Source organism: Ascochyta rabiei, chromosome 2, assembly GCF_004011695.2.
Source record: "Ascochyta rabiei chromosome 2, complete sequence".
NCBI lineage: Eukaryota > Fungi > Ascomycota > Dothideomycetes > Pleosporales > Didymellaceae > Ascochyta > Ascochyta rabiei.
Window position 1 is genome coordinate 2,032,752 of NC_082406.1, and position 24,573 is coordinate 2,057,324.

General features: G+C 52.6%; 9 protein-coding genes across 11 annotated transcripts, besides 4 other annotated features; 6 read left to right on the forward strand and 3 right to left on the reverse strand.

The window, feature by feature from the left end:
* Window positions 1-31: 31 nt before the first annotated feature.
* Window positions 32-517, reverse strand: EKO05_0001547 (uncharacterized protein; the record flags this gene model as incomplete). 2 transcript variants are annotated; one of them, XM_059635697.1, is made up of 2 exons in its annotated part: window positions 32-383; window positions 462-517. In XM_059635697.1, the coding sequence occupies 2 exons, from the start codon at window positions 515-517 to the stop codon at window positions 32-34; spliced, it is 408 nt and encodes a 135-aa protein (XP_059491680.1). The 2 variants fall into 2 exon arrangements, with proteins under 2 accessions (XP_059491680.1, XP_038802305.1); XM_038945004.1 differs by having other exon boundaries at window positions 32-517.
* Window positions 518-1,183: 666 nt separating this feature from the next.
* EKO05_0001548 (WD40 repeat protein) lies at window positions 1,184-4,722 on the forward strand (the record flags this gene model as incomplete). Of its 2 annotated transcripts, XM_038937444.1 has the most annotated exons (5): window positions 1,184-1,534; window positions 1,583-3,007; window positions 3,064-3,331; window positions 3,382-3,875; window positions 3,934-4,722. In XM_038937444.1, the coding sequence occupies 5 exons, from the start codon at window positions 1,184-1,186 to the stop codon at window positions 4,720-4,722; spliced, it is 3,327 nt and encodes a 1,108-aa protein (XP_038802306.1). The 2 variants fall into 2 exon arrangements, with proteins under 2 accessions (XP_038802306.1, XP_059491681.1); XM_059635698.1 differs by having other exon boundaries at window positions 3,382-4,722.
* A 542-nt stretch (window positions 4,723-5,264) lies between these two features.
* EKO05_0001549 (uncharacterized protein) lies at window positions 5,265-5,642 on the reverse strand (the record flags this gene model as incomplete). The annotated part of the gene is made up of 2 exons (XM_038937595.1): window positions 5,265-5,402; window positions 5,538-5,642. 2 exons carry the CDS (start codon window positions 5,640-5,642, stop codon window positions 5,265-5,267), a joined length of 243 nt encoding a protein of 80 aa, XP_038802307.1.
* Window positions 5,449-5,482: a tandem repeat.
* A 504-nt stretch (window positions 5,643-6,146) lies between the features above and the next one.
* On the reverse strand, window positions 6,147-8,156 carry EKO05_0001550 (something about silencing protein 10; the record flags this gene model as incomplete). Its single annotated transcript, XM_038937338.2, has 2 exons — window positions 6,147-7,906; window positions 7,964-8,156. The coding sequence occupies 2 exons, from the start codon at window positions 8,154-8,156 to the stop codon at window positions 6,147-6,149; spliced, it is 1,953 nt and encodes a 650-aa protein (XP_038802308.2).
* Window positions 7,814-7,860: a tandem repeat.
* A 358-nt stretch (window positions 8,157-8,514) lies between the features above and the next one.
* Window positions 8,515-9,604, forward strand: EKO05_0001551 (uncharacterized protein; the record flags this gene model as incomplete). The annotated part of the gene is made up of 2 exons (XM_038937205.2): window positions 8,515-8,562; window positions 8,615-9,604. 2 exons carry the CDS (start codon window positions 8,515-8,517, stop codon window positions 9,602-9,604), a joined length of 1,038 nt encoding a protein of 345 aa, XP_038802310.2.
* A 1,255-nt stretch (window positions 9,605-10,859) lies between these two features.
* Window positions 10,860-12,619, forward strand: EKO05_0001552 (uncharacterized protein; the record flags this gene model as incomplete). The annotated part of the gene is made up of 2 exons (XM_038937307.1): window positions 10,860-12,329; window positions 12,380-12,619. The coding sequence occupies 2 exons, from the start codon at window positions 10,860-10,862 to the stop codon at window positions 12,617-12,619; spliced, it is 1,710 nt and encodes a 569-aa protein (XP_038802311.1).
* Window positions 11,329-11,391: a tandem repeat.
* A 1,995-nt stretch (window positions 12,620-14,614) lies between the features above and the next one.
* EKO05_0001553 (uncharacterized protein) lies at window positions 14,615-19,502 on the forward strand (the record flags this gene model as incomplete). The annotated part of the gene is made up of 2 exons (XM_038937401.1): window positions 14,615-15,909; window positions 15,962-19,502. 2 exons carry the CDS (start codon window positions 14,615-14,617, stop codon window positions 19,500-19,502), a joined length of 4,836 nt encoding a protein of 1,611 aa, XP_038802312.1.
* Window positions 19,503-20,237: 735 nt separating this feature from the next.
* On the forward strand, window positions 20,238-21,871 carry EKO05_0001554 (uncharacterized protein; the record flags this gene model as incomplete). The annotated part of the gene is made up of 3 exons (XM_038937182.1): window positions 20,238-20,351; window positions 20,400-21,027; window positions 21,075-21,871. The coding sequence occupies 3 exons, from the start codon at window positions 20,238-20,240 to the stop codon at window positions 21,869-21,871; spliced, it is 1,539 nt and encodes a 512-aa protein (XP_038802313.1).
* Window positions 20,913-20,942: a tandem repeat.
* A 763-nt stretch (window positions 21,872-22,634) lies between the features above and the next one.
* On the forward strand, window positions 22,635-24,397 carry EKO05_0001555 (uncharacterized protein; the record flags this gene model as incomplete). The annotated part of the gene is made up of 2 exons (XM_038937661.1): window positions 22,635-22,929; window positions 23,016-24,397. 2 exons carry the CDS (start codon window positions 22,635-22,637, stop codon window positions 24,395-24,397), a joined length of 1,677 nt encoding a protein of 558 aa, XP_038802314.1.
* Between the last annotated feature and the right edge of the window lie 176 nt (window positions 24,398-24,573).

The window sequence follows — 24,573 nt, forward strand, 5'->3', positions numbered from 1 at the left end:
ATAATCTTATTGTCGCCCAATGTGCACGTTCCTACTGTTTCCCGCGCACCCACTCATCATACTCCTTCCTCTTGCCCTTGACATCCCAGAATCCTCTCCTACCCTCACTTGTTCCCCCGATTCCACCATCGAGACCCAAGAAAGCATATGGGTCTCCCTCGCTCAGAATCTCCTCTCCTTCTCTTGTATACCTGCCCTCTCCACGGCGTCCGTCTCGCGAGATCTCACCGGCCCACTTGGCATGTTGAATAGGCTTCAGCTTGTCGGCGGAGAGGACGATGCCGGTCGAAAGCAAGAGGACGCCGACGAGGAGCTCGAGGGTGATGTCGAGGGGAAGCGGGGTGTTGGCGAAGGCTGTCGTGTGTTCGTGGGCAGAGTATACGCTGGAGGAGACGTTAGCACATGTGGCATCCGCGCCTGGCTTCCCCGGTTGCTGCGCTGGGCTGCGAGACTGGACGTACGCGTGTGTGAGGAACAGTGCGCCCACTGTGTTGAGGGCTGTGCCGAAGAAGGCCATTGTTGTGCCTGCGGGAGATGCGCCTCTCACGTGTCGGATATGTGGTCGGTGCAGTAGAGCTCTGCCGTCACACGCAATGTACGTAGTTTCGAGGGGGATTGATGCTGCGGTGTTGACAGTGGAGCTTGAGATGTGGTTCGGCAGGTCGATGATGGGCCGCCGAGCTGCGAGAACGAATGTCTTGGCATAGGAAGCTGCATTCAGGTATCCTGTTGTCACAGTTCCTTAACAAATTGCAGTAAAAATCTTCACACATCTCTACGCACAGTCGCTCAATCATGTAGCAGGCGAAATGGACGGGCATGTCAGTGTGCAGATGTGCGGCGCAAATGGGTAATTGTACAAGTCTGCAAGTCTGCAAGTCTGCAGGTGTACAAGCATTGCACGGGAATGCGATAACTTCCTATCAAGGCAGGCAGATATGGACACCTCGGAGTTCACCATGTTGTGTAATCTATCTCCATTACGCCCTTGTAGCCATTCATCTCAACTTCGGTCAGGGATGCTCGTAGAAGCTTGGACCAGTGCTGCGCCTTCTGCATTCAACGAACACCGCACAGCCACCGCGACCCTGCAGCTCCACCAACACGCCCGTCGCGGGTAGTCTCACACCCCGCAGTGAGATGGGCACGCGCAAATGCAGCCATCAATTGCACGTAGACCGCCATGACGTATTGGCCCATCTCCACTCCCTCCGTCTTCGCGGCCACCAAGAATACGAATCTCGAGCGCACACCAGTATCCCATGATGGCACTGACCAAGCGTCGCAAAGTGAACGAGATGGCGCGTCTGAGGTCGAGGTCGAGTCCGACGACAAGAGCGACAAGGTCACGGCATCAGAAAGAACTGAAGGGTTGAAAGAGCAAGGAAAGGAGCAGACAGCGCATAAAACAAACACGCCTGATCACTTCGCGGAAGATGACGTGCACGGCGAGATTGTTGCTATTCAAGTGACAAGGAGTGGACAATTGTTCGCTACCCTCACTCGAACCACGTTAACTATCTGGCAGACAAAGGTTCGTTCGCTGTTTTCTTGCGTCAGGCATCGCTGACTTACGATCTAGCCCACCGTTATCTTAGCCTCCGTCCTACGATCACAGAAGTCGTTGAAGACTTACGGTCCAAACACGGACATTCTGCTTCGCCCTGACTCCCAGATATTCGTTATTCAGACTACGCTTGGCTTCTTGATCACATACTCGCTCGCAACAGACCACTCGTCTCGTGTATACAAGACACAGTTCACAGACACGCATGGGACGCATTCAAGAAGAAGCAGTGCCAATGGATTCAAACTACAGCGTCAGCATGATACCAATGCTGGGCCTGGGGAGGGCAGCGGTTTCAAGGAGCTTAGTCTCCGTTTCCGTATGGTCATACGTGTCGATGCTGGGATTGTAAAGGCTCTGGCCCTTGACAACGAGCTCGTCGTGGCGACTGCAAAGCCGGCCGCGATTCAGTGCATCCGATGGGCACCGGATAATCAAGGGAGTCAGACAAGTACAGAAGTCCTTACTAAAATGAGCTGGCTTAGGAAGAAGCCTGCCCTTGTCGACATGACCCACGATCGACCTATGAATCTGTCGTGTTGGATAACTGAAGAGGGTCAAGCATACGCTGTTCAAAGATCAAAACCAGGTCTACAGCGTGAGGGGAGTGTTCCGCAGAATCTCTTCCAAGGATATGGCTTCCATACACCCGAAACGAGTGGCGAGAAGGGAGTGAAGGCTGCGATCAATGCTCGATTCTCGCTGCTTGCTGTGGGATGTGAAAACAGCGACATCTACGTCTACACAGTTCGAGACTATACTGGCAACATTCCAATCTCGCACAAGCTACAACCCAACACTTCCTCTGCTGGCAAGCTGAACGTGTTGACATACTCACCGGATGGATATTGCCTGTTTGCTGGTTACGAGAACGGGTGGGCCATGTGGAGTGTGTATGGTAAACCAGGTGCCACTAGCTTCACGACCGACCGAACCATCTCAGAGACGAATGGCGAGGGATGGCTACTCGGCGTGAAAGATGCCTTTTGGATTGGCGGAGGCGCTGAGCTGCTGATCTTAGGCAATAACGATAACCGACTGTTCGTTGTCGAGATGGCCAGAAGCGCTGTGACCGGATGCTTTTCGTCGGCCAATGTGTCAAGGTCTCTTATGCAGACAAGCACAGGTTTTATGATATACCGAGGCTATGATTTGCCTGATCTGACAACCATTTCTGCGGAACTATCACTCTGGCACAACGTACAGGTGCCATCGCACTATCTCGTTGACCAGTGGCCCATCAAAAGCGTGGTAATATCCAACGATGGTAGGTACGTTGCAATCGCTGGAAGGAGAGGACTTGCGCACTACAGTGTCAATAGCGGACGATGGAAGACTTTCGATGATCCGTTTGTTGAGAATGAGTTCACAGTCCGCGGTGGTATGTGTTGGTTCCAGCACGTGCTTATTGCGGCAGTGGAATCGCAGAATTCCCATGAGGTAGGACGTTTCCACTTCACATCTAAATCAGCTGTGTACTGACAGTGGCTTGTTAGGTTCGAATCTACTCACGTGAATCAGCGCTCGACAACAGCCATATCATGCATGTGCAGAGGCTGCCAGCCCCCATCGTACTCATTGCGCCCTCCGGAGAAGACTCGCTCCTTGTCTACACGTATGAGAACATACTTTATCACTACGTCATGGGCGTTTCTGATGCTACGGTGAACTTGATACAAGTCGGTCAGATTGCCCTACAGGGCATTATTCGCGCACCCACTAGAGTAAGGGCACTCAGCTGGATGCTGCCAGAAGATCAAATTCGTAGGTTCTCTCGCTCATCACAGCGAGGAGCATCCTCTGACACTGCCCAGATCATGGTGACCCATCGCAAGATGTGTCTGTTGCTACAATTCTGTTTCTCGTCGACGGGAAGCTTGTGCTGCTTCAGCCTACGACGACCGGAGGTGGTGAACTCAAGTACGAAATGCGAGTCATCGCACACAACGTGGAAACGTACGCGTTGATGCGTGACCATCCTGCCTTTGCACTAGAATCTCACGAAGATTCTCTACCACCCAGCCCTTCAGTAGGGTTGACAATGAATGGTGTCCACGGTCATGGTCACGATTTACGGGATTCGTTATGGTATTTTGACGGTCAGGATATGAAAGTATGGATCGACATGCAAGACGTGCTTGCGTCTGCATCTCCAGAGCTTGGTAGAGATCTGCCTACGCCTGTCCAGATTCCTGTCGATTTCTATCCTTTGTCTGCTCTGCTCAACAAAGCGATCATCTTCGGTATAGAGTCAGAGCTAGTGCAGCGCAGGGACACCAGCTTTGCGTATCTGCGGTTTGGAACGCGGGTACGTTCGAGTGGTGCAGCCATGGCGACAAGCGACTATAAGCTGACATGCATTGCAGACACACCTCTTCCTCCCCGCAACGCTACGCTATCACTTAGCGCAGTATAACCACCCTGCAGCCCTACATCTTAGCCACCACTACCAGCATCTGCTGTATTTTCCGCACGCCCTCGAGATCTTACTGCATGAGATCCTTGACGAAGAAGTCGACACCCAACCCCCGCCAGAGCAGGCGCTACTACCAAGCGTGTTGTCATTCCTGAGCTCGTTCCCGCAATATCTAGACATTGTCGTTCAATGCACGCGCAAGACAGAAGTTCGTTCTTGGCGGACACTGTTCGCAAACCTGCCGCCGCCAGAGGAACTATTTGAGGAGTCGCTCCAGAAAGGCAACTTGAAGACTGCAGGAGGCTATCTACTGGTCCTACATACGTTCGAAGAACTGCGATCTACCGGCGATCAGGTAGTTCGCTTACTGCAGCGCGCGAAGCAAGAGCAGGACTGGGAGCTTTGCAAAGAACTGGCGCGCTTCCTCATGGCCCTCGACGAATCGGGCGCAACCCTCCAACGAACACTGGAGCTAGTGGAGCTTAAGACGCCGTCAGCAGAACCGAGTTACGGGCAGTCTCACTTTACATTTGAGACACCTCGTCTAAGTATTCCTACAAGGGGTCGGGCCGGTACGAATGGATACCGAAAGGATTGTGACGAATCGAGTGGTAGTCGGAGTCCAGCAGAGAGCAGCGTTAGTCCTGGCGGACGAGGAGCAGGTCGCAGGAACACTACTGCACAAGAGCCGACCGACTACTTTGGCGTTGGTCTGGGGAGCCCGCTTGGACGACATTGATTGATCCCTGGGGGCCACCGACGTAGCTAAATAGAGCTCTTGCCATGACCGACGTTTGGTTCATGCCCACAGTCTCCTGGTAAACTACACACGTGTGAAGCTCGACCGGCATATAGCGTCAGGCAATACCTCATAGATGTCGTAAGCCACAATGCACCTCCTCTGGCATCTCTACCAGCACAACGGGCAATTTGCAGGCAGTTTGTTCCTTGTTCAGTGTGCGCCGCGACAGAGCCAACGCAGCTGTAAACCTAGCTCTTCACAATCTGCCATCACCGCTGCCTTATACACAAACACGACGCACAAAGCCTACCTGATTGGCCACTAGAGCGATATATGAAACCTGACAAGGCAAAGCTGGCAATATGAGGGGTTTGGCCTGGCCAAGTAGCCGAACACGGGCGCTTAGCGTCGCCTCAAGAACCGCAGCATTACCCGCAGCCAGGACCAGGACCAGGACCAGCAGACTGTGTACCATTCAATCCATTGATTCATGACTCGTTACGTAGCTCTCCACAGACACCCAGCCCGTGACCAAAGACTCAACCATAGCGCACTTTCTGCACGGTGCCATCCTCGCCAACGTGGATGTTCAGCCTGTCGGGCTTGAAGTCCATGGTGCTCATGCTGCCGGGCTCGAGCACGCGGTGCTCCTTGGGGAGATCTTGCTTGGCGAAGGTCTGCTTGCATATCAGCGCCGAACCAGCTGTCGCGATGCACTGGCAGGAAGAGAAGAGAAGAAAAGAGAAGAGAAGAGAAGCGAACAGAATACAGTAGATTGGATGGTGCGAAGGAGGGGCGCAGAGTAAACGTACCGTCTCATTGTGGTTGTCGCCGAGAGACTTGCCCATCAGCTTGCTCGTCCACTCTTCGTTGTTGTTGCCGTCCTTGGACTGCAGACCGGGGACTACGAGAGGCATGTTGGCGTGTTGTGGTGCGGTGAAGCGGCGTGTTGTGGTGCGAGAAAGTATTGTGAAGCGGGTAGGTAGGTAGGGTATGCGGGCTGTTGTTTTCCTGCTACGTATGGGCGCGGATTGCAAGAGGGAAGTGAGGTATATATGTAGATAAAGGACCCTGGTAAGAGGCGAGATTAACTTGGTCGAAGCGCGTTGGGCGGTTCAGGGCGTAGGCTCCAGTCATGAGATACGCCGTGTTTGGAGGTGACGTCACCCGCATCTGGCCGCGCTGAGGGGTGGTGGGGTAGGGTCAGGGTATTGAGGCTGACTAGAACACCGACTACACCCATCTTGTAGTGACTACCGCCAGCAATGATGTCTCTTGGCTCCTCTAGTACCTTATCAATCAGCAGTCCAATGTAGCTGCCTATAACGGCATCATGCATCAGTAGGGGGCAGTTGAGAGGATGCGGAAGAATTGTTTCGGGTATCTGTCCTACTCCGACAATAGTCTTGAAATCTAAGAAACTACAACTTCCTACTCCTGACCATACCCTTCTTGATACCCGTAAGTTCACCTCCGTAGTTTGCATGCCCAGACGCAGCCTTGGCTTTGTCGAATACCGGCCGCATGCTCTTTTCCTTCTTGAGCTTCTCCTTGTACTTCTCCTTCTTCTTGACACGCGGGTTTCTGACGCTCTTCTTACGATGCGGTGTGAGACCCTTGTTCTTCGCAATCTGGTAGCTGATCTGTCTGCGACCATCGTCACCAACAATCTCTTCTTCGATGACTTGAGCACCCTGTTTGGCGGCCTCTGCATACGCGGCTGCGCGGTCGGATTTAGCTTGCTTCTTAGTGTTGCTGCGGGCGGCAACCATGTCGTAGTAGCCTTCCTCATCCTCGAAGTCATTGTCCTCGGGACGGAAGGGCTCAGCTTCGTCGCCGGAGCTGTCTGGGCCTTCGCCGAGAGCAACACCAGGTCCTGCATCCTTGTGCTGGCCGCGCTTCTCAGCCTCGGCCTGCAGACGTGCCTGCCTGTCCTTGAGACGTTCGCGGTGTGGGACATCTGCGTCGCCGCCGTAATCTTTGCCGGCTGCATCGCGCTTGTTGGCCTTTTGTGCGATCTGTGATGTGTAGAAACGAAGCGACTTCTTCTTGCGCGCCTTCTCGGCCAGCTCGTGTGCAGTAAGGTCGGTCTCCTCGCCAAAGTCCGAGTCGTCGGGGTTGAGCAGATTGATCTTGCCCTCCGGTGCCTTCTTCTTTCTCGACGCCTTCTTGAGCGCAGCCTTGTCGGTGAGAGCTGAGAGCGATCCTAGATCCTGCTCAGTCTGTAGCAGCTTCTCAGCACGGCGTGCCTTGGCCTCTGCACGAGCGGTCTCGGCTGCACGCTCAGCTTTTGTTTTCTTCTGTTTCTGCGCCTTCTTCTTTGGCGTTTGTTCGAGTTCGGCACCTGACAGTGTGCTGGCTTCCTCAATGACGGACAGTTCGTCCGCGTCAGTCTCAACCATGGGATCGGCGACTGGTAGGCTTTCTATCTTCGTCCATAGCCTTTGCGTCTTCAGCAGGCTCTCCATGACCGGATGCTCGCGCAGCTCCTTCGGGTCCAATGCGATGACCGATGAACCGTCATCCTTTGCAGTCGAACCTAGAATGGCAAAGTACATAGCCATGGCGGCCAGGTATGCGGCGCAAGCGCGGTACTTCGTAACGGCGATGGGGATCGTCTGCGTGCTCTTGCTCGATTTTGTGGCGCGCGATTTGAGTAGACGTTCGGCGGCATTGGCGGCGGCGGCCAGTTCGTCGTGCAGCGGTTGCAGGCGCAGATACTCTCTCGAGATGTGCTCGAACTCGGGGTATCGGGTCTTCATGATCTTCAGGCGTTCCTCCTCGGACATGCTGTCCGTTATCTGTAGCTGGGGTAGAATCTCTGTGACCCGCGCGCCGCCCTCTTCCTCTTCTTCCTCACCCTGGCCTAGCCACTCATCCTCGTCGAAGCCAAAGGCTGCCTCTGACATGCTCTGCAACTGCTTTTTCTGCAGTCTACGTGCTTCCTTCTCCTCGTCAAGGGCATCCTGTTCCGTCTCAATGGCGTCGGCATTGTAGTAATCCTTCCTTGTCGTACCCCATGCCTCGTCCATCTCCTCGTCTTCATCCTCGGCAGCCTGGTCGTCTGATTTGGCGGCATGGCTGGCAGCGTCTTCGTCTTCGTCGTCTTCGTCGTCATCGTCGTCGCTGTCGCTTAGGTTGTCGCCCAGGATTTCTTCATCGGAATTGTCGAGAAATTTGTCTATTGCAAGTCAGCCAGGGTGTCGCTGTACGAGTTCATGGGGCATGGGCCACTCGCCCTCTTCTTGATACTTCCTCATCCTCTTTGCCGCCGGGCCTTCATCGAGCATGACCTTTTCGCGGTTCAAGAGGAACTCATCCTCGGAGTCTGCCACATCCTCCCACGAGTTGATGGCGAGTTTCGAATCGTCGTTTTTCGGCGCCTTGGATTCGCCATATGCGCGACCGCCAGCCTTCCTCTTCTTAGCCATGTTTGCTGTTGTTCAACCTGTGGCGCCAACGTAACGGTGTTGGAGATGGTTTCCAAAAAAATAGTTTCGAAATCTTGGCCGGCCGCGGGAAAGCACGCCCCAGTCTTTGCGCTAGGGTCTGCTCTAGGCCGGGGCGGGCAAGGCGCCCTCGACCAATTCCTATGCCATCGCAGCACTTCACTGTTTGCTGATGGTTTGACGACAGGTCGTAGTGCTTACAAGGACCCCTGCTCCTCTCCTTTTATTTGTCCTGTGCACCGGGAGTAAGTTTTGCTGACATTGTTGTCAAATGTCTCAGTTGCTTGTAGGAGCGACGGTACTCCTCCTTGTACTGGTCGGAACAGTCAGTCTGGACATTATGGGCTTCGCGTTCTGGAAGGGTAACCAGTTTCCGGTGGAGGGAAAGGTAAGCACGGTCCATATACAGCATGTCCATAGTGACCGATGCATTGTGACAGACAGTTCTCCTCACCGGTGCCTCCCAAGGCATGGGCAGAGAAGTCGCCAGGCTACTCTCTGCTCGCGGCGCAAACCTCGTCCTCGTTGCCCGCACCGTCAAGAACCTCGAGTCGGCTGTCGAATACGCTCGGAGCTACGCAAAGAACCCCTCGGCCCAGCGTTTCCACTACATCTCCGCCGACGTATCGATTGAAGAGGAAAACACGCGGATTGTCGCTGAAGTCACCGCCTGGAACAACGGTGCAATGCCTGAGATTGTCTGGGCAATCGCTGGTGCTTCGATACCAGGACTCTTCGTGGAGACCAGCACAGAGACCATGCGCAAGCAAATGGACTTGAACTACTTCTCAGCTGCATACCTTGCACACAAGACGCTGAAGGCCTGGTGGTACCCTGACACACCGTACTCGCCGCAGGACAAGAGCGCCGTCTCACAAGGAACACGGCACTTCATTCTCACGTCCTCGGCTGTTGCATTTGCGGGTCTGGCAGGCTACACCCCCTATTCGCCCGCGAAAGCCGCGCTGCGCTCGCTAGCAGACGGTCTGCGCTCAGAAGTCCTGCTCTACAATGGAGCGCGTCGAAGCCAGGTTGCTACTGGGCAAACACCTGCACCGTTCGATGTCGACATTCATGCCATCTTCCCCGGCTCTATTCTATCTCCCGGCTTTGAGAATGAAGAGAAGACGAAGCACCCTGTAACACGCCTCCTCGAATCCTCAGACCCTAAGCAGACTGAGACGGAAGCTGCTACTGCTGCCGTCAGAGGGCTGGAGAATGGTAACTACATGACTACCACGAATTGGCTGATAAGTCTGCTACGCTGGGGTTCCATGGGAAGCAGTCAGAGGAACAATATTGTTGTTGACACAGTCATGGCATGGATCACGACTATCATTTGGCTCGTCATGGTACCAGACCTGAACAGCAAGGTCTGGGGATGGGGAAAGAAGGAGGGTATGCCGAAGTTCAGACAGAATGCCCAGTAGTGGTCTGATGCAGTGTGACGTTGTTTGCGAATACCCATCTGCTAGTTCTTCAGAATCCACGCGCTGGCTTTGAAGAGCCTGGTTGCAAATGAAGCATCTGTCTGGCCCCAGATAACAAAAATGGCAAGCAGAGTAATGAGAGAGTACGACGGGTGGATCTACGAGACGCGTCCATAGACTCGCGCTAACCGCGTACTCACGTGGCTGTCTACAACGGCAGGCTCCTGATCGTACTCACTTGCACGAGGCACGGAAAAGCGACACGGAAGTCTTCAACTTGCAGAGTCTCGGGTCCCACTGTTGAGGCGCCGGGTTGGAGAGATTGACTGGACTGCCAACACACGTCTTGGTAGGGGCTGCCTTTCCGCCAAGTGGGAGCCGACTTTGCGTGTCAGGCACATGAAAGCTTGTCCAGAACAGCAAATGGTCACGTTGCTTGTAACGACACCCACGAGCGCAGTGTTTCATGAAGCGCTCCCGTGCTGTCTGCGACTCGTCAGAAGCAAACATCGACCAGCGGCAAAGGCGATAGCAACCAACGGATCATGCGTCGGTCCAGAGACATCCATCGGCGAGGCTGACAGCATGTCCAACATCTACGTTGCGAAGCGCCCCGCGCGCTTCTCCTGGTAAAGCGTGTTTGATGCCCGGCGTTAGCGACAAATATAGAGTGCTGTACCCCCCTCCATGGACTTGCACAAGACAGCGCGCTTGGATGCTGCCATGTACCCACGAACACGTTGCGAACGTCGCAGGCCGTTGTCGGTGCTTGAGGCAAAGTCTCTATAGGATCCTGCAACGTGACCCCGTATCCAATCGTCCATTCGTTCGCGCAGATGCAGCCTGGCGGGCAGCAGACCAATGCACAAGTGCCCGTCTTCAGCCCCGAACGACACAGCTGCCTGCCTGATGACTAGCTGCATCGTGGTGCAGTGTGGTGCTTTCGGCCCCCAAAATGACGGCCGCTTAATTTCCTTCAAATTCTCACGCGTTCGCCCTTTGTCCAGAAACTTCCTGCACTCTTGCGTTGCCTGCTTGTGTCTCACGTTCGCGCGTTGAGTCAGTCAGCTCGTGCCGCCCTCCAGCAAGCTATCACCACCGCCCCGCTTTCGCAGCTGACACTTGAACCCAACACCTTTGAGCGCCCTTTGCTCGTGATTGCATTTGTTGCACGATCCTCTCGGTCTTCTCATACCATACACTGCACGCACCGAACTGCCATACCGTTCGCTACACCGTTCGCTACATCTTCAACATGTACGACGACTATTCAGAGGATGAATGGTACCATAAAAAAGAACAGTGGGCCCGCCATGTTCCCAAACCTTCGCCACATGAGCAGTACGGCCGACGCACTACGGAATACCTCAACCCTGAAGTTCACTACACGAGTGGACTTCATCGATCCAAGTCCCAGGGCCATGGAGTCGTCCCCAACGTGACAATCTACAACACAACTCGCATGGATAACGAGAGCAACCCTAATGTGCGCACTACCACCGAACAGAAAAGCCGAGAGCCTAGTGCTGACGGTCGCGGTCGCACTCGACAGATGCCTGGCGAATGGGGACTGGAAGATGATATCGAAGAACTGAGATTGCAAGTCACTAGAGAGCGACTGGCGCGGTCTCGCTCCCGTGGAGAGTACCATCATCACCATGACCACTCACCTGACCGCTCTTACGAAGACAAGCTGAAGCTGTCACTGGCCGAGCAGAAACTGAGAGAAGCGGAAGCGAAGATTGAGGCCGAGAGGCGAGAGCAAGAAGCGGAGAGGCGAGAGGAGATCACTAGAAGGAAGTTGGAGTTGAAGTACATCAAGGACCGCCAGGAGCGTGAAGATGAAGAAGACCGCATCAAGCGCGCTGAGGAACGACTTCGTATGGATTGGGACCTCAAGCGAGAGAGAGAAGACCGGGCGCGTGAGCTCCAGTTACGAGATGAGGAAAGCAAGAGGGAGCGAATCCTCGCAGACAGCAAAGCCAAAGCAGCCAGAGAACAAAGAGAGAGGAAAGAAGAACGCGAAAGGATCCTAGCTGAGATGGATCGAGAGAAGAGAGAGGCGGACGCAGAACATAAGCGCATTGTCGATGAGAACACCGCAAAGTTGGAAAAAGAAGCTCGAAAACGCGAAGACGCAGCCAGGGCCCGGGAAGAGGATGCGAAGAGAATTATCATGGAAGCACAGGTGAAACGCGAGAAAGCCGAGCGTGAGGCAAAGGCAGCTCAACAGGCAGCAGTAGATGCTTACAACAAGAAGAAAGCCCAGGAAGAAAAGGAAGCGGCGGAGGAGCGCGACCGTATTATTTATGAGTACGAGCGCAAGAAGGTTCTTGACGCGGAAAAGGCAAAGAAGGCAAGGGAGGAACTACTTCTACAGATGAAGCTTGAAGAAGAGAGACAGAAGCAGAGGGACAAAGAAGAGTACGAGGCCTTCCAACGCAAGCAGGCTGAAAAACAAGCTGCGGAAAAAGCGAAGCACGATAGGGAAGAGAAGGAACTCGAGGAGACGATGCGCAAACGCCTGGCTCAGTTCGGCTTCCAAGAGAATCAGATCCAGGCTATGGTGCATCCCGAGCAGCAGAAAAAGCTGGAGCAGCAGGTTGGATTGACACCCCACAACCCACTGCGAATTGCGCCTCAGCCCACGTACGCGAAGATCAGGAGGGAGTACCTCGATACTGAGACTCTGCATTACTATGACATCCCGTACGAAAACGACGTCGTGAGTTATGACTGTATCCCCGCACAATGCTCCAGTACTAACAGACACAGGACCCCAACTACATCATCGTGCTCCGCGAGATGAGCCAGAAGGAGACTGATATTCTCTTCGAGCACACACGCCGACTACGCTCGAACCACGGAGACCGCCTGTTCATTGAAGCGGACGGCCGTGATCGCCGTGGCAAGAAGGAGTACGCTTTCGTGCGCAGGAAGTCAAGATCGAGGTCTCGCAGCGAGGTACACCGCCCGGCGAAGAACATGACGCTTGGTGAAATGCTTTTCAGGTAAAGACAGGTGGTGATGGGCATTTGTTGTTTGATTTGTAACCTTTCTACTATCCCTTAACGCGTATACCATTCTCCACATCTTCAGACTCGCCAGCTTTGAGAAACGTCTACGTCTCCTTCACTACGTACACCGATAGCGTTGGGCTCCAGTGCAGCTGAGTCGTCCACAACATACAGGTATTACATGCAGCTGTTGCAAGTGGCTGCATTTCTTGCATATCTGCGTGACAATGATGCGGTGATGTCAATGTCTTATCTCAGCTGTTCACCGGTCGTGTGTCACCACGCCAGCTTGTCGCCACTTGTGCCTGAGTAATCAGACGAACAGGCTTAGAGAAGTAAGCAGGCTTCACTTAGCAAATGGATAGCTAAACTATAGCCAATGATGTTCACAGTAAATCTAGCTAGAAGAGAAGGTTATAGAAGGAATGTGCTTTTATTTACACTAAGAGCTTTACTCATGTTGTTTGATTGCTAACTTATCAAAGCTCAATAAAAATACCTAGGTAAGCTGCTGAGAGCTAATCATAAGTAAGAAACCTAATGTCCCTCAACACTTCCCCTGCGGCAACTACAATGAAGTTCACACCATTACTGGCGACAAATATACTCATCCGTTTCGCCTTGCGGTAACGATATAATGGGTTCTGAAGCTTCGAACCATGTAAAATTTCGATCACGTGTCGGTACCAAGCATCGCTGCGTTTCACTTCATTTGTAGAAGATATCGTCTGTTTGATGTTTACTTATTCCGGGTAAGCGGCGCGATGTATTCAGCCTTGCGCTCCGATGCAGCTTCGCCGGTCATTTCGTCCTTCAGAGTTGTTCGAGATTCGCCGAAGGCTACCTGCGTACTGCGCCCAGGAGCGTCCGAATTGCGAACAGGGCAGCTGCAAGATGGGGCACGAAGAATGACCAGCTCTACCAAAATTGTCCTTTACTGGTGTATCTGTGCTTAAGTGGAGGTATCCAAAAACTAAGTCGCACTCGACTGGCGGTGTAAGGTTGATGTCAATTTTACCAAGCCGCCAAGGAGCATCTCGGACGTGCCTGAGTGAAGGATACATACCGGGGCACCCGAAGCGATGAGATACACGCCGTGCTGCCTCCACTTAGTCGGCGAACATGTTGCTCAACTCTCGATATGGACGTCAGAAGCGAAGATCGTTGGTGGGGAATTGCTGTGTGTGGCTGAGGAACGATCCTACGGTCCTTAAACCTGATTTCGAGCGGTGATCCACAGCTTTGATCGACGATCTCGTCTTTTATGCAGCACGATCGCCCACGCTATTCTGGACCCAGTTGTACATGTACACCTACCCATGAGGCACGGGCCGAGCCGGCTGGACGCAGATACACCATCTGACATATGTCTTCAATCTGTTGCTCAATGTGAGCTGTGGCTCCGAAAGAATCGAGAGCACAGCCTTACAGCTTAACCTCGCAATGATATATGGTTGCCCTTCTCCGTCAAGCACAGTACAAAGACCGCTGTCCTAAGAAGTGGACGATGTGAATAAGGCTGTACCTATCACAATTGATTCACAACAAGCTTGGCTGAGGACACCAAGTACCCTTGGTAGCGGCAGCAGTCTCGCCGATGTCAGCGGAAAAATATATCGCCAATTTTCAGCCGTCGGATCACTGGGTGCGCTGGCGGCTGCTGCGACCTTATCTAGTGCCTTTTCTCGCAATCCTACCATGCGATCCTTTCGTCTATCTATACCTTTTGGGGAATGAATGCATTCATGAGGACAATCGATACTCTTCCCGGAGCTGGGCGTACCTGGGACGACGGCGGATGCTTCGCAGTTGTTTTTATCGAAAAGGCGGCGCTGGGAGGGATGTCAACGCATGGAGAATTGCTTCTTTCTCGCCATTGTCCCTATATCAGTCGAAGTGTCAGCAGAGAAGACAAAGATAACTCAAATACCGCGAACAGAGTTGAGAGTCAGCCTTTTTCCATCACCTGCATGATCGATTCCCTTCATGCATCATGTCGTCTGTCCCACCATTCTTGTGGGAGAGCGAGAGTTTGCAAAACGATGTGTTCATCAGACCGCCTAGAAGACCTGACAGAGTCACGATGAAGGATACACATGCCTATGCATCGTTCGGGGACAATGGGACGACTGTGAGCGTTAACGGTTATGGGAATATCATGCAGATCACCCGGTTCCTCAACTTCGGCGCTTCAGGCTTTCTTTGTGTGGATTCGCAATACGCGACACCCTTCTACGTACAAAGCCGTATGGAAGATATTCTCGAGTCGTGCACAAATCCACAAAGAGGTCTCAGACTTGACATTGTTGACTGGACTACGTTCCAACCTGTGCCCTCGGTGGGCTTCATGTACGATCGGTGGCCACGGTACATCTTCAACAACAAGGAACAAAATCAAGATTCCGCAGATCCTGCACCAAAGTTTGCGACTAAGCCAGTTCAAGTGGACAGCCCGACAAAGACAACCCCTGAGATGGCACATGGCACGAGCGAGGTTGAGACAGTCAAGACGCTAGACGCAGGACCAGCGTTTCCGTTATCAATCCAGTACTTCTGCTCTGAAGGCAGCGTGGTACAAACGTACCTCTTGAACCTCGGTGAAGGAGGAGTCCCCCGCGACAAAGTCCAATGGGGTTCCATCTCTCTCAAACCCGACATTTGCTTCAGGGGTCTGAATTTCGTAAACGACAACTCCGAATACGGCACAGATTTCACGGATCTCGATAGTCTCAGAATAACGGATGACCGCTGCAAGCTCTTGGTCATAGGAACCGTACCTGAGGACCTCACGGAGATCCGAGACGCAGCCCAGTCAGCGGAGAACAAGCAACAGAAGTCATCAGTTGCGGTACTGATTGTGTCGCCTTTTATTGGCGGCATAGCTGCTGAAATTGATGATGGATATTGTATAACGTTGAAAGATAATAAAGACGATGCTCGACTCGAGCTGACTATAGTGTACACTGTCAAAATCTTCGAACAAGGGAACATTGACGTTCTGAAAGAGCTGCAGATATCAGCGAATGCTGAACCACATAATCCTGCGTTAGCTGCTATGAAGGATGTCTTCAGTACCGCGTCCAGCTTCCAGAAGATCTATTTTGCTCCAAGCCCGCGTTCTGACTTTGTTTTCCGCCGTAACCTGGAACACATTCTCTCTGTGTGCAGCATCCCAATTCCATTGGATTCTGACGCAGATATAACTCTGCCGGTCGACTTCAAAGGGCCAGCGATTGCAATCACCTGCGGAGATATTGCAGGTCATTGTGTCGCATCGAGAGCGAGCCTGTAAGTTTGAGTAGCCTGAGATGTCCCGTGTGAGATGCTGACAAGGTCTGAGATCTGCTTTCCAGTTTCTATGTTCTGCTCTCACGTACCTAGACCCAAACTCATCTAGCTCTGAGCGAATCCGATCACGGAACAGAAGGGTTCACCTTGATTCGGGAAAGGATTTTTCCACTGAGGGAGATGCAGAAACATTGACAGAAAATGATTTTGACCAGATACCGGAGACAGAAGTGGAGCAACGCAATCCAGAGACAAGATATGTTCCGGAACTCTTCCGCCGCGTGCGCCGAGTATTGAAAGGCCACATTTCCTGGATCTGCCAGAAAACAGACTCGTGGGAAGACGGAGCATTCGCACCTCACTATTGGGCCACTGGAAAGAAGATCCAGAACCTCGACTATCTGTCATCGTCGTCTTTAGTTGACACTCCATTGCAGCTGATTAAGGTTCTACACAGCCTTTCTGAACCATGGATGTTCAGCTCCGAAGCAAGTATCTGGATTGAGGAGAAATTACGGTCTAAAGTTCACTTCTGGGTGGAAGGTCTACACAACTCGAATCAACGCGGGACTTATGCATTTCCTCGTGGAAACGAAGAATCCAACATACCGAGCCAGGACACAAAATTCAGTCTATTGGACCATGTGATGATCAGCATGGCTTTCAGATGCATTGAAGAGCTCCATCGCCGTGTGACCGAGCCAAATATTGGCCCAATATGGACTGACGAGCCCCGATGCTACTACACTTACAGAGAAGTGCGGCGAAAGACTCTCAAACGTTTTACCACTGAAGACCCGACCTCAAAGCAAAAAGTGCTTGCAACCAGCAGATGGTCTGGCGACACCAGGTTTCTGTTACACTCCAAAGATACATTTCTCTTTTCGGCAGCAAACATGCAATTTTTCGATGATCCAAAGACGGGAACACGTTCTTCGGAGCAAAGAACCAAGCCCGAAACAGCAGATGCCTGGCGATTTGCTGATAAACGGTGGGCGAAGCTGCTTGACGCGCAGGCATATCAGGATGAATTTGAGCTCCTGGAGTGGAGTAAACCTTTGTGGTATACGATAATATACGTCCTTGGATGCAAAGGTCGTCGAGTAGGCAATTACTCGTCCGAGGCTTTGATAAGAGAGGCAAACTCCACACTTCTAGACTCATCTTGGTACAATGGACTTTCCGCTGGTACCCTTGGATATAGGCGTATGCCGGCGTGCTACGATAGTGAGTTGGATCGCGATAACCACTGGCATGCTGCATTCGAAACACCCAACATTATGTGGAGTTGTGGGACTGCAAGTAACACCACGACGATACGACTAGAGACTGGCAAAGCCTCATTACCAACGTCGAGTGGTGCAAATGCGTTGAGTTTCAGAGACAACTCGAGGATCGCCCAGAAGGTTCCAAAATATGTACCCTTCCTCAATCTCAGTCCCCCAAAGGATCAGCTGGATCGCAATGTCTTGTCAGACGATTGGCTTCAGAGCCCACCTGCTATCTTGAGTTTCGAAACAAAAGCCAATGGAAGCCATCGCGATGTGGCCGTGGACCTGGACGACGAGAAGACGGAGGATGGGCAGATGAAGCTGATTCTGAATATGGTACAAGGATGGAAGGATGACAATGCTAAGAGAAGTAAAGCCGAAGGCAGAGCCAAGCGCATCATTGGCATGTTTTCAAGCAGAAAGAAGCCAGGCTGGAACGGCATCGTGGTCGATGTCCCAAAATACAGTTTGGGCAGTGAATTATCCGACTGGCAGCCCAATGCAAGAATGCGTCTCAGAAAAGACCGAAGTGTGTGGGAGTCTAAGAAACGCATCATCTGGCTTTCACATCGTAACCGAGCAGAGGCACAGCAGGTCTACAAGTGTTGCTCAGACGTGGAAGGAGACAACGTCATCTCTTTCTACGAACGACACCTTGATTCAGAAAGATTCTTTCTCGATAGCGCCACAGCAGCGCTGAATGAATGGGAGACAGAGCTGCATCTGTCATATTACTCTGTTTCTCCTTCAAAAGAGGGGTCTCTATATCACCTCAAGGGACATGGGTACCTCGCGTTGACCGCCGTCAGTTTCCGCTTCTCGGGCGACTTTTCTGACAGGTTCTGGACATGTTTACTACTGGAGCATCATCCGGGTCAGCGTGGTCGAAAGACTCTCGGCACACATTTACTTCCAGTTCCTGAATGTGGCATCAGAGGTGATCTGGATCTTCTGAAGGCCCACAGAGGATGCGGGGTAGCGGAGAGACGAGAGCAACGAGAAGAAGACAGACCAACGAAGCCGTGGCAACAGCGTAGAATCCTCGAGCTTCTCATCTACAGCAAAATACTTGAGGGTATACGTAAGAATACGATCGACATTCTTGACGCCGTAAAGGCATTAGCTCTTCAATCGAAGGAGACGCCTTCTGAGCACGAGAAGAGCTCTGAAGACAATGAGTTCGAAGGGGCCATCGAAGAAGCTAAGCAGCTTCAACGGTTGGGCGACAAAGAAGAGTATACCTCGATCGCAAGACAGTGGAGGAGGTACATTCAGATACTCGATGTCCTAGAAGAGAGTCTAATCAAAAACATTGAGAAGATGGAGGAATGGCAACGGCGAGAGCAGGACCGTCAAGATCAACAGCCGCGTTGGACTGAGCGAGATAAGCGCAACCACTTTACGACGATCTTGAGGCTCAAGATCTTCACTGAGAGGCAGACACGTGAGATTAAGCGCTTGCGAGATAAGGTGCATTCTTTCCAGGAGTCTTTGCCTGGCCAGTTAGAGTCCATCCGAGAGGATATCAACTTCCGCGGATCTCAAAGTATCAACCTTTTCACGTACGTTACCGTCGTTTTCCTCCCCCTCGGATTCGCTACCGGAGTACTTAGCATGAACGGCCTTCCTGATCACTCTACATCTATGAACCTCGTGTTCACAGCTTTAGCAGCACTTGCGCTTACCTTAGTCATGTTGCTTAATGCGGAGTTCGTCAAGGGAATGGCAGCGCCGGTAGCAGAGGTGTATCGGTCTTTCGTTTATTCCATGTGCTCATTGCTCGGTCTGCGGCAGTTGTGGCAGATTGTCAAGTACGCCGTCTTTCATAGCGTTGTTAAGCCGTCTATAGCCCACCGCGCTCAGTACCGCAGGCGCCAGAAAGAGAAGCAGGTGGCACCAGCAACACCATCGCAGCCGCAACATAATTCACTAGAGAACGGACCACTGGGTCCAGGGCAATTGCTTCCAAGAAAGCTGGGCGACCGTCAGTTAAACAAGGAGCAACAACCAGCCACCACTGGGTCACGATCGCATAACCCCAGTACTGAAGTACCATCAAACGCCGAGCAACACGACAACCGAGGAAACTTCCCCAAGACCTTGCCTAATATCTTCAAGGACACAGAGAACTTCTCGTTCCGAGAAGCTGTGGAGAATGAGGAAGAGAAGCAAGAAAAAGGCCTCCCCAAGGGAAACGATAGAAGGAACACAAACCAACACGGCGCAGTTCCACAGGTTCCCAACCATGTAGGAATCAGAATCCCAGGGGAAAGGCGCGACTTAGACGTGGAGAAAGGTCTTGGTCATGCAGCTGAGCCTTGAAGACGTGATATTGTATGTGTGTCATGGAAGAAGTACTCTTCAATGCGTCATAAGCCAGTTTGTAGGGACCTTCTGTAGTCAGGATTATTCTGGATCTATACGGACGCAATTAGTACCAAGTGTGTGTCGAATGGCTCATTATCTATCAAAGTCTACTTACACAAGTGCACCCACGAGACCCTTGTGTAGTCACGTGCTTATTATCTCTTCTATAGACAGCTTTGATTGGTCGAGTGGCTGGCATACATGCACGTGCTGAATCACCAGCCGATGTTAACTACCTGGTAGAAATGCATGCGTACACCACACTTCTTACACACTGGCGCAAACTTACTCGAGCTGAGCATATGAATGTGGTTCGGCCATGTATTTGTGAGGGTAAAATACATAGGGAATTCTGTTAGGAGTACCCCCCCGCTCCACCTCTTCCCCTTTGCTTATACTAAAGAACCTGCTTAACTGAGAATTTGACTTGAGTCACTTGATCCTAGCCAGGTTTTACTGTATCATGGTACCACATAGGCAGTGCATGTCATGGTCAGTGAAGGATGCCTGTCACACGTGCCCGGTGTCGACATCTGATCGTGGCAGCTCGGCCCGCATCGAGCAAGCCTCGGCTTCTGGCACCGCGGGACATTTGGAAGTCCTGACGCACCACGCCGCTGCCGCAACACTCTTTCCTCCACGTTCTTGTCTTTTGCTTTTCGCGGTGATACCCTTTGTTATTCAACAGCTATGGCGGATGCACTTTGCGGACCGTCAAATGCTCTGCAGAACTTCCAGAAGCATACCTCCGTTGACCGGACCCTGCAACAAGACCGCCTGGTCGGTCGTCATTCTCCAGCGCAGGTCAGTTGGGACGTTACACTGAAGAGAAGACGAGCTAATGTCTCTCAGGGCTTCAGGTCAGCGCCGGGCCCACATGCCGGCGCATTAGATTCAGAGTTCGATGCCTTTCAGCAAGGACGTGCAGGTCTACCGCAGTCTGACTTCCAGCAATTCCCTCCACAGTTCGCATCGCCTCCCCCACAATTCGCCCATGCTTCACAAGCGCCTGACTGGGCCTCGGACTTCCAGCGACTAAACATCACGAACCAGCCCGCATATACCTTCCAGCAACAACGCCCTCAGGTAGCGAATGCAGCATCAGCATGGCATCAGGACTTTATGGGGCAGCAAGCCCAGTCTATGCCACCTCTGGCGCAACAGCAGAACAACTTTGCAGGTGTGTCGAACTACGGCATGAGCGGCTTTGGAGGCCCTTCCTACATGCAGACACCGAGCTTCCAGCCTAGCGCACAAATGTCACAGGTAGCGCAAGGAAAGCAGGCGACGCAGGAACCAGCACCAGCATTCGACGAGGCAGCCTTTGAGCAAGCATTTGCGCAGGCACAACAAGACGCGTTCGATGAGGCAGAGGCAGAGCAGAAGCGGGCGCAGTCTCGAGCAATGAACCCCGAGGTGATGGGCATGGACCGGCCAAGTGAGGATCCTCTTCTTATACGGATACGGGAAACACGGCCAGGTGTGTAGTATCATATAGGTGTGCCATGTCTTCTAACACACACCCAGCTGTATACTCGGCAATCCAGGTTTGGAGCGAGATGGGCCTCGGCCGCACCGAAGAAGCCGTGTCATACCTAGACAATATGGGCATACTAGAGAGGAGTGGCGACCTTGTACAAGACGCCAACGAAGCGAAGTGGATCGTAGACTCCCTGCAACGGATAGTGAACCGTGGAGCGCCGCAAGAAGTAAGGACACGCGCGGAAGGCTTGATTGCTACCATCAATCAAAGAATCATGTCACAGTACCCGCTGGGTGCGCAAGTACCTATGAGCGAAGAGCGGATATGGCAGGACCTAGATGAGGCTGGGTACATGAAGACTCCGCAGAACGAGCAGGTGGAGCAAGAGCCCAAGCAGAAGGAGGAGCAGCCGAAGATGAACGATGACGACGAGATGGCGGCAACCGCTGGACGCCTGCTGGAGAGGGTTGCGGACAATACCAGCGAGAAATTCCAGAATTCCCAATTCCTTGAACTTATGCGGCGACTCCGCGATCGAGAAGTTCGAGTCGAAGGGGACAAGATGGTTGAAACCAACGGACAGGTTTCCGATGTACCTCAAGGCGTGCAACAGCCATCATCGACTCGATCTGGCCTCGAACCTGTAAACACAGCAACACCAATCCCTGAGGTCGATCCCAACATCCTCGACCACGCAGCCACTGACTTCGAGCTGCCGACCTACTATGAGACGTACGAGACATCTCCTGAGAAATCTCCCATCACGGGCGAGTCGTTGATGGCTGACGAGATCTCTGATCAGTTCCGGAACTACAACGTCAATTCAACCTACCACGGATGAACAACAAGGCTTCATTCCAGTAGCCGAACAGGATCAGGATCGCTGGCGTTATGCCTTGCCTGGACGCGATCCGGTGACGAAAGCGAATCCAGCACTTCAGGGATATGTCTGACAGGTGATAGATCGTAAGGCGCAAGGCAGAGCACGAGCCATGGAGTGCGATGTGGGAGCTATATCGGCCGCAGCTCGAGCAACTCGAGGCACAAAACAGGATACTTCTGATGAAGGCCAGAGAGGAGGCCGCTAGAGAGAAGGAGGCAAGGAATAGTGTTCGCTGAACACGCGCTCGCAGTAAATACCGAATTCGATCGCCCAAACGATTTCGCTTTGTTTGAGAGATCCTACTCATACGGGATTCATTCATTGCGTAAGGATGGTGGACGAAAGAGCGGATATCAGCGCTGTCATACCAGGAGAGATGTTCGGTGCCTGATTGCAGTTGCAAAGTCGGTAAACCAATATATTATAGCTGCACATAAGTTTTCTCGTGACTCGTGAGTACTTCCGTAGGAAGCACATGGTGGTACGCTGGAGTATGAAGGTGAAAGCGTGTCACAGAATGGGTGAAGATGAGTCGAACCGCGCTAGTGGCCATACAAACTCAACTTACCCTCCCACGATTTGACCACAAGTACAAGCACCACCTGTGCCAGTCCTATATGGTCGTCGACTCACCTTTCTAATAGCTCCACAGCGATAGTGGCAACTACCAAAAGAATCATTGTTGCTTCCTTGAGTTCTATCATCATCGATCCTCTCACCAATGGCGACGCGCGTAACCATCGCAAACAACGCGAAGCAGTCGCAAAAGGCTCCGCTACTCATTCCTGCGTCCGCTGCCGCAGATCCTGCCGTGACGGGTTCTATGCGATCGTACGTCTTCAAGAGTGCGCAGTCAAAGCTGAAGCTAAAGAAGCCCTCGCGAGTCTACGTTGGGAAAACGGGCCAGGAGCTGATCAACGAGGAAGACTGGAAGAGCAAGGTCAAGAAAGACAATGTATTGCTCGTTTCTATTGGAGAAGAGTATGTTGGTGCTGGGAAAGAAACGATTGTACATGGTAAGTCTACTTCTGAGTTGAGCACGTTTGAGCAGGTTGATCCCTGCACACTACTTAACGGTGCGACAGTCACTAACATTCTGTAGTAGACGTAAAGCCCGACTGTCCCATCGAAGTACTCGCATCCAATGCAGCTGTCGATTCACTCGCTATCGCACAGCTTACTACCACAGCCCACACGCTTCCAGGAATCGTTCGCGCTGTAGGCCAGCCGGATCTTCATCCAGGCACTAAGTTTCCTATAGGCATCGTCTTTGTATCCAGAAAATGGATCCACCCACCACTCATTGGGGGAGACATTGGCTGCGGCATGTCTTGGTTCAAGCTTACACTCCCTAGAAGCCAGGTTGATGGCGACAAGGGCAAGAAAGTCGCCGAGAAGCTGCGCGGCCTAGAAGGATCATGGCGTACACGAGAGCACAGGGAACTATGGCTACAAGACGAGGAAGGTAGCTGCTCTGCAGGTGAACAATGGGACAGTTCGCTGGGTACGATTGGCGCAGGCAACCACTTCGCAGAGATCCAGGTGGTAGAAGAGTCAGCGGCCGCTTTCAGCAACCCTCTGGGCCTACACCAGGATGATGTTGTGCTGCTAGTCCATTCAGGCTCTCGTGGATACGGTAGTAGTGTGCTCAAGAAGTATACAGCTGATTCAAACGTTAGCCTGGAGGAAGGCAGCCTGGAGGCGACCCAGTACATCAAAGAACACGACAAGGCCTGCCGGTGGGCAAAAGCGAATCGGGATCTGATCGCTTTGCGATTTCTGGCTTGCCTCGAACCTGGCAACGAAGACTGGCAGCTAGGAATCTCAGATGGCGTTGGCTTGGACAGAGTCGATCCTACGAGCGTTGAGCGAAGCAGGAGTGCTCTGCGAGCACGGAAGGTGGTCGATATCTGGCACAACAACGTCGAGCGAGTGGAGTGGCCACCATCACCGCCACCATCGGTCGCTACGGAGACGGCATCCTTGCTCACACTGGACAAAGATGCAACTCGTCTGGCACTTGATGACGCTACAAGCCAACAGGAGTATGTGTACATACACCGTAAAGGCGCTGCCCCAACCTACAACCCGGATACACGTCTACCCCTAACTTTCCTGCCTCTCCCAGGATCCCGAGGAACAGCGACCCTCATTCTCCAGCCTTCATTTTCAGCATCGACGTCTTGGGGTCTCAAGAATGCACTGTCTCTCGCTCATGGCGCTGGACGAAGCATGTCTCGAGCGAAAGCGCTCTCTTCACTATCGCAGAAATACAAAGGGCAGAACCTCCTGCAACCACGAGCTGGAGACATTCAAGGCACCTGGGTTGTTTGCGACGAGAAAGACTTGGTGTTTGAGGAGGCTCCTGATGCCTACAAGGACGTTCAGGCTGTGGGTCAAGACCTGGTAGATGCTGGCGTCGCAAGCGTCATTGGATGGTGCAGGGCGAGGGTGAGCTACAAGGTGAGGAACGAGCAGTATTGATCGATTGAGGGAGTCTTCCGACACTCAGTCTTTGGGACATCCGGCAGAGTCCGGTGTTCCGTGCGTTTGTCCTCGTTTGTCCTCAAGCCAAGGATCTAACGCGTGGTTCCTGCCTCTCGCCGGTGACACAAGGGCTGGGGCATTTGCATCACACAAATGTGCATCCCTGTTACAAC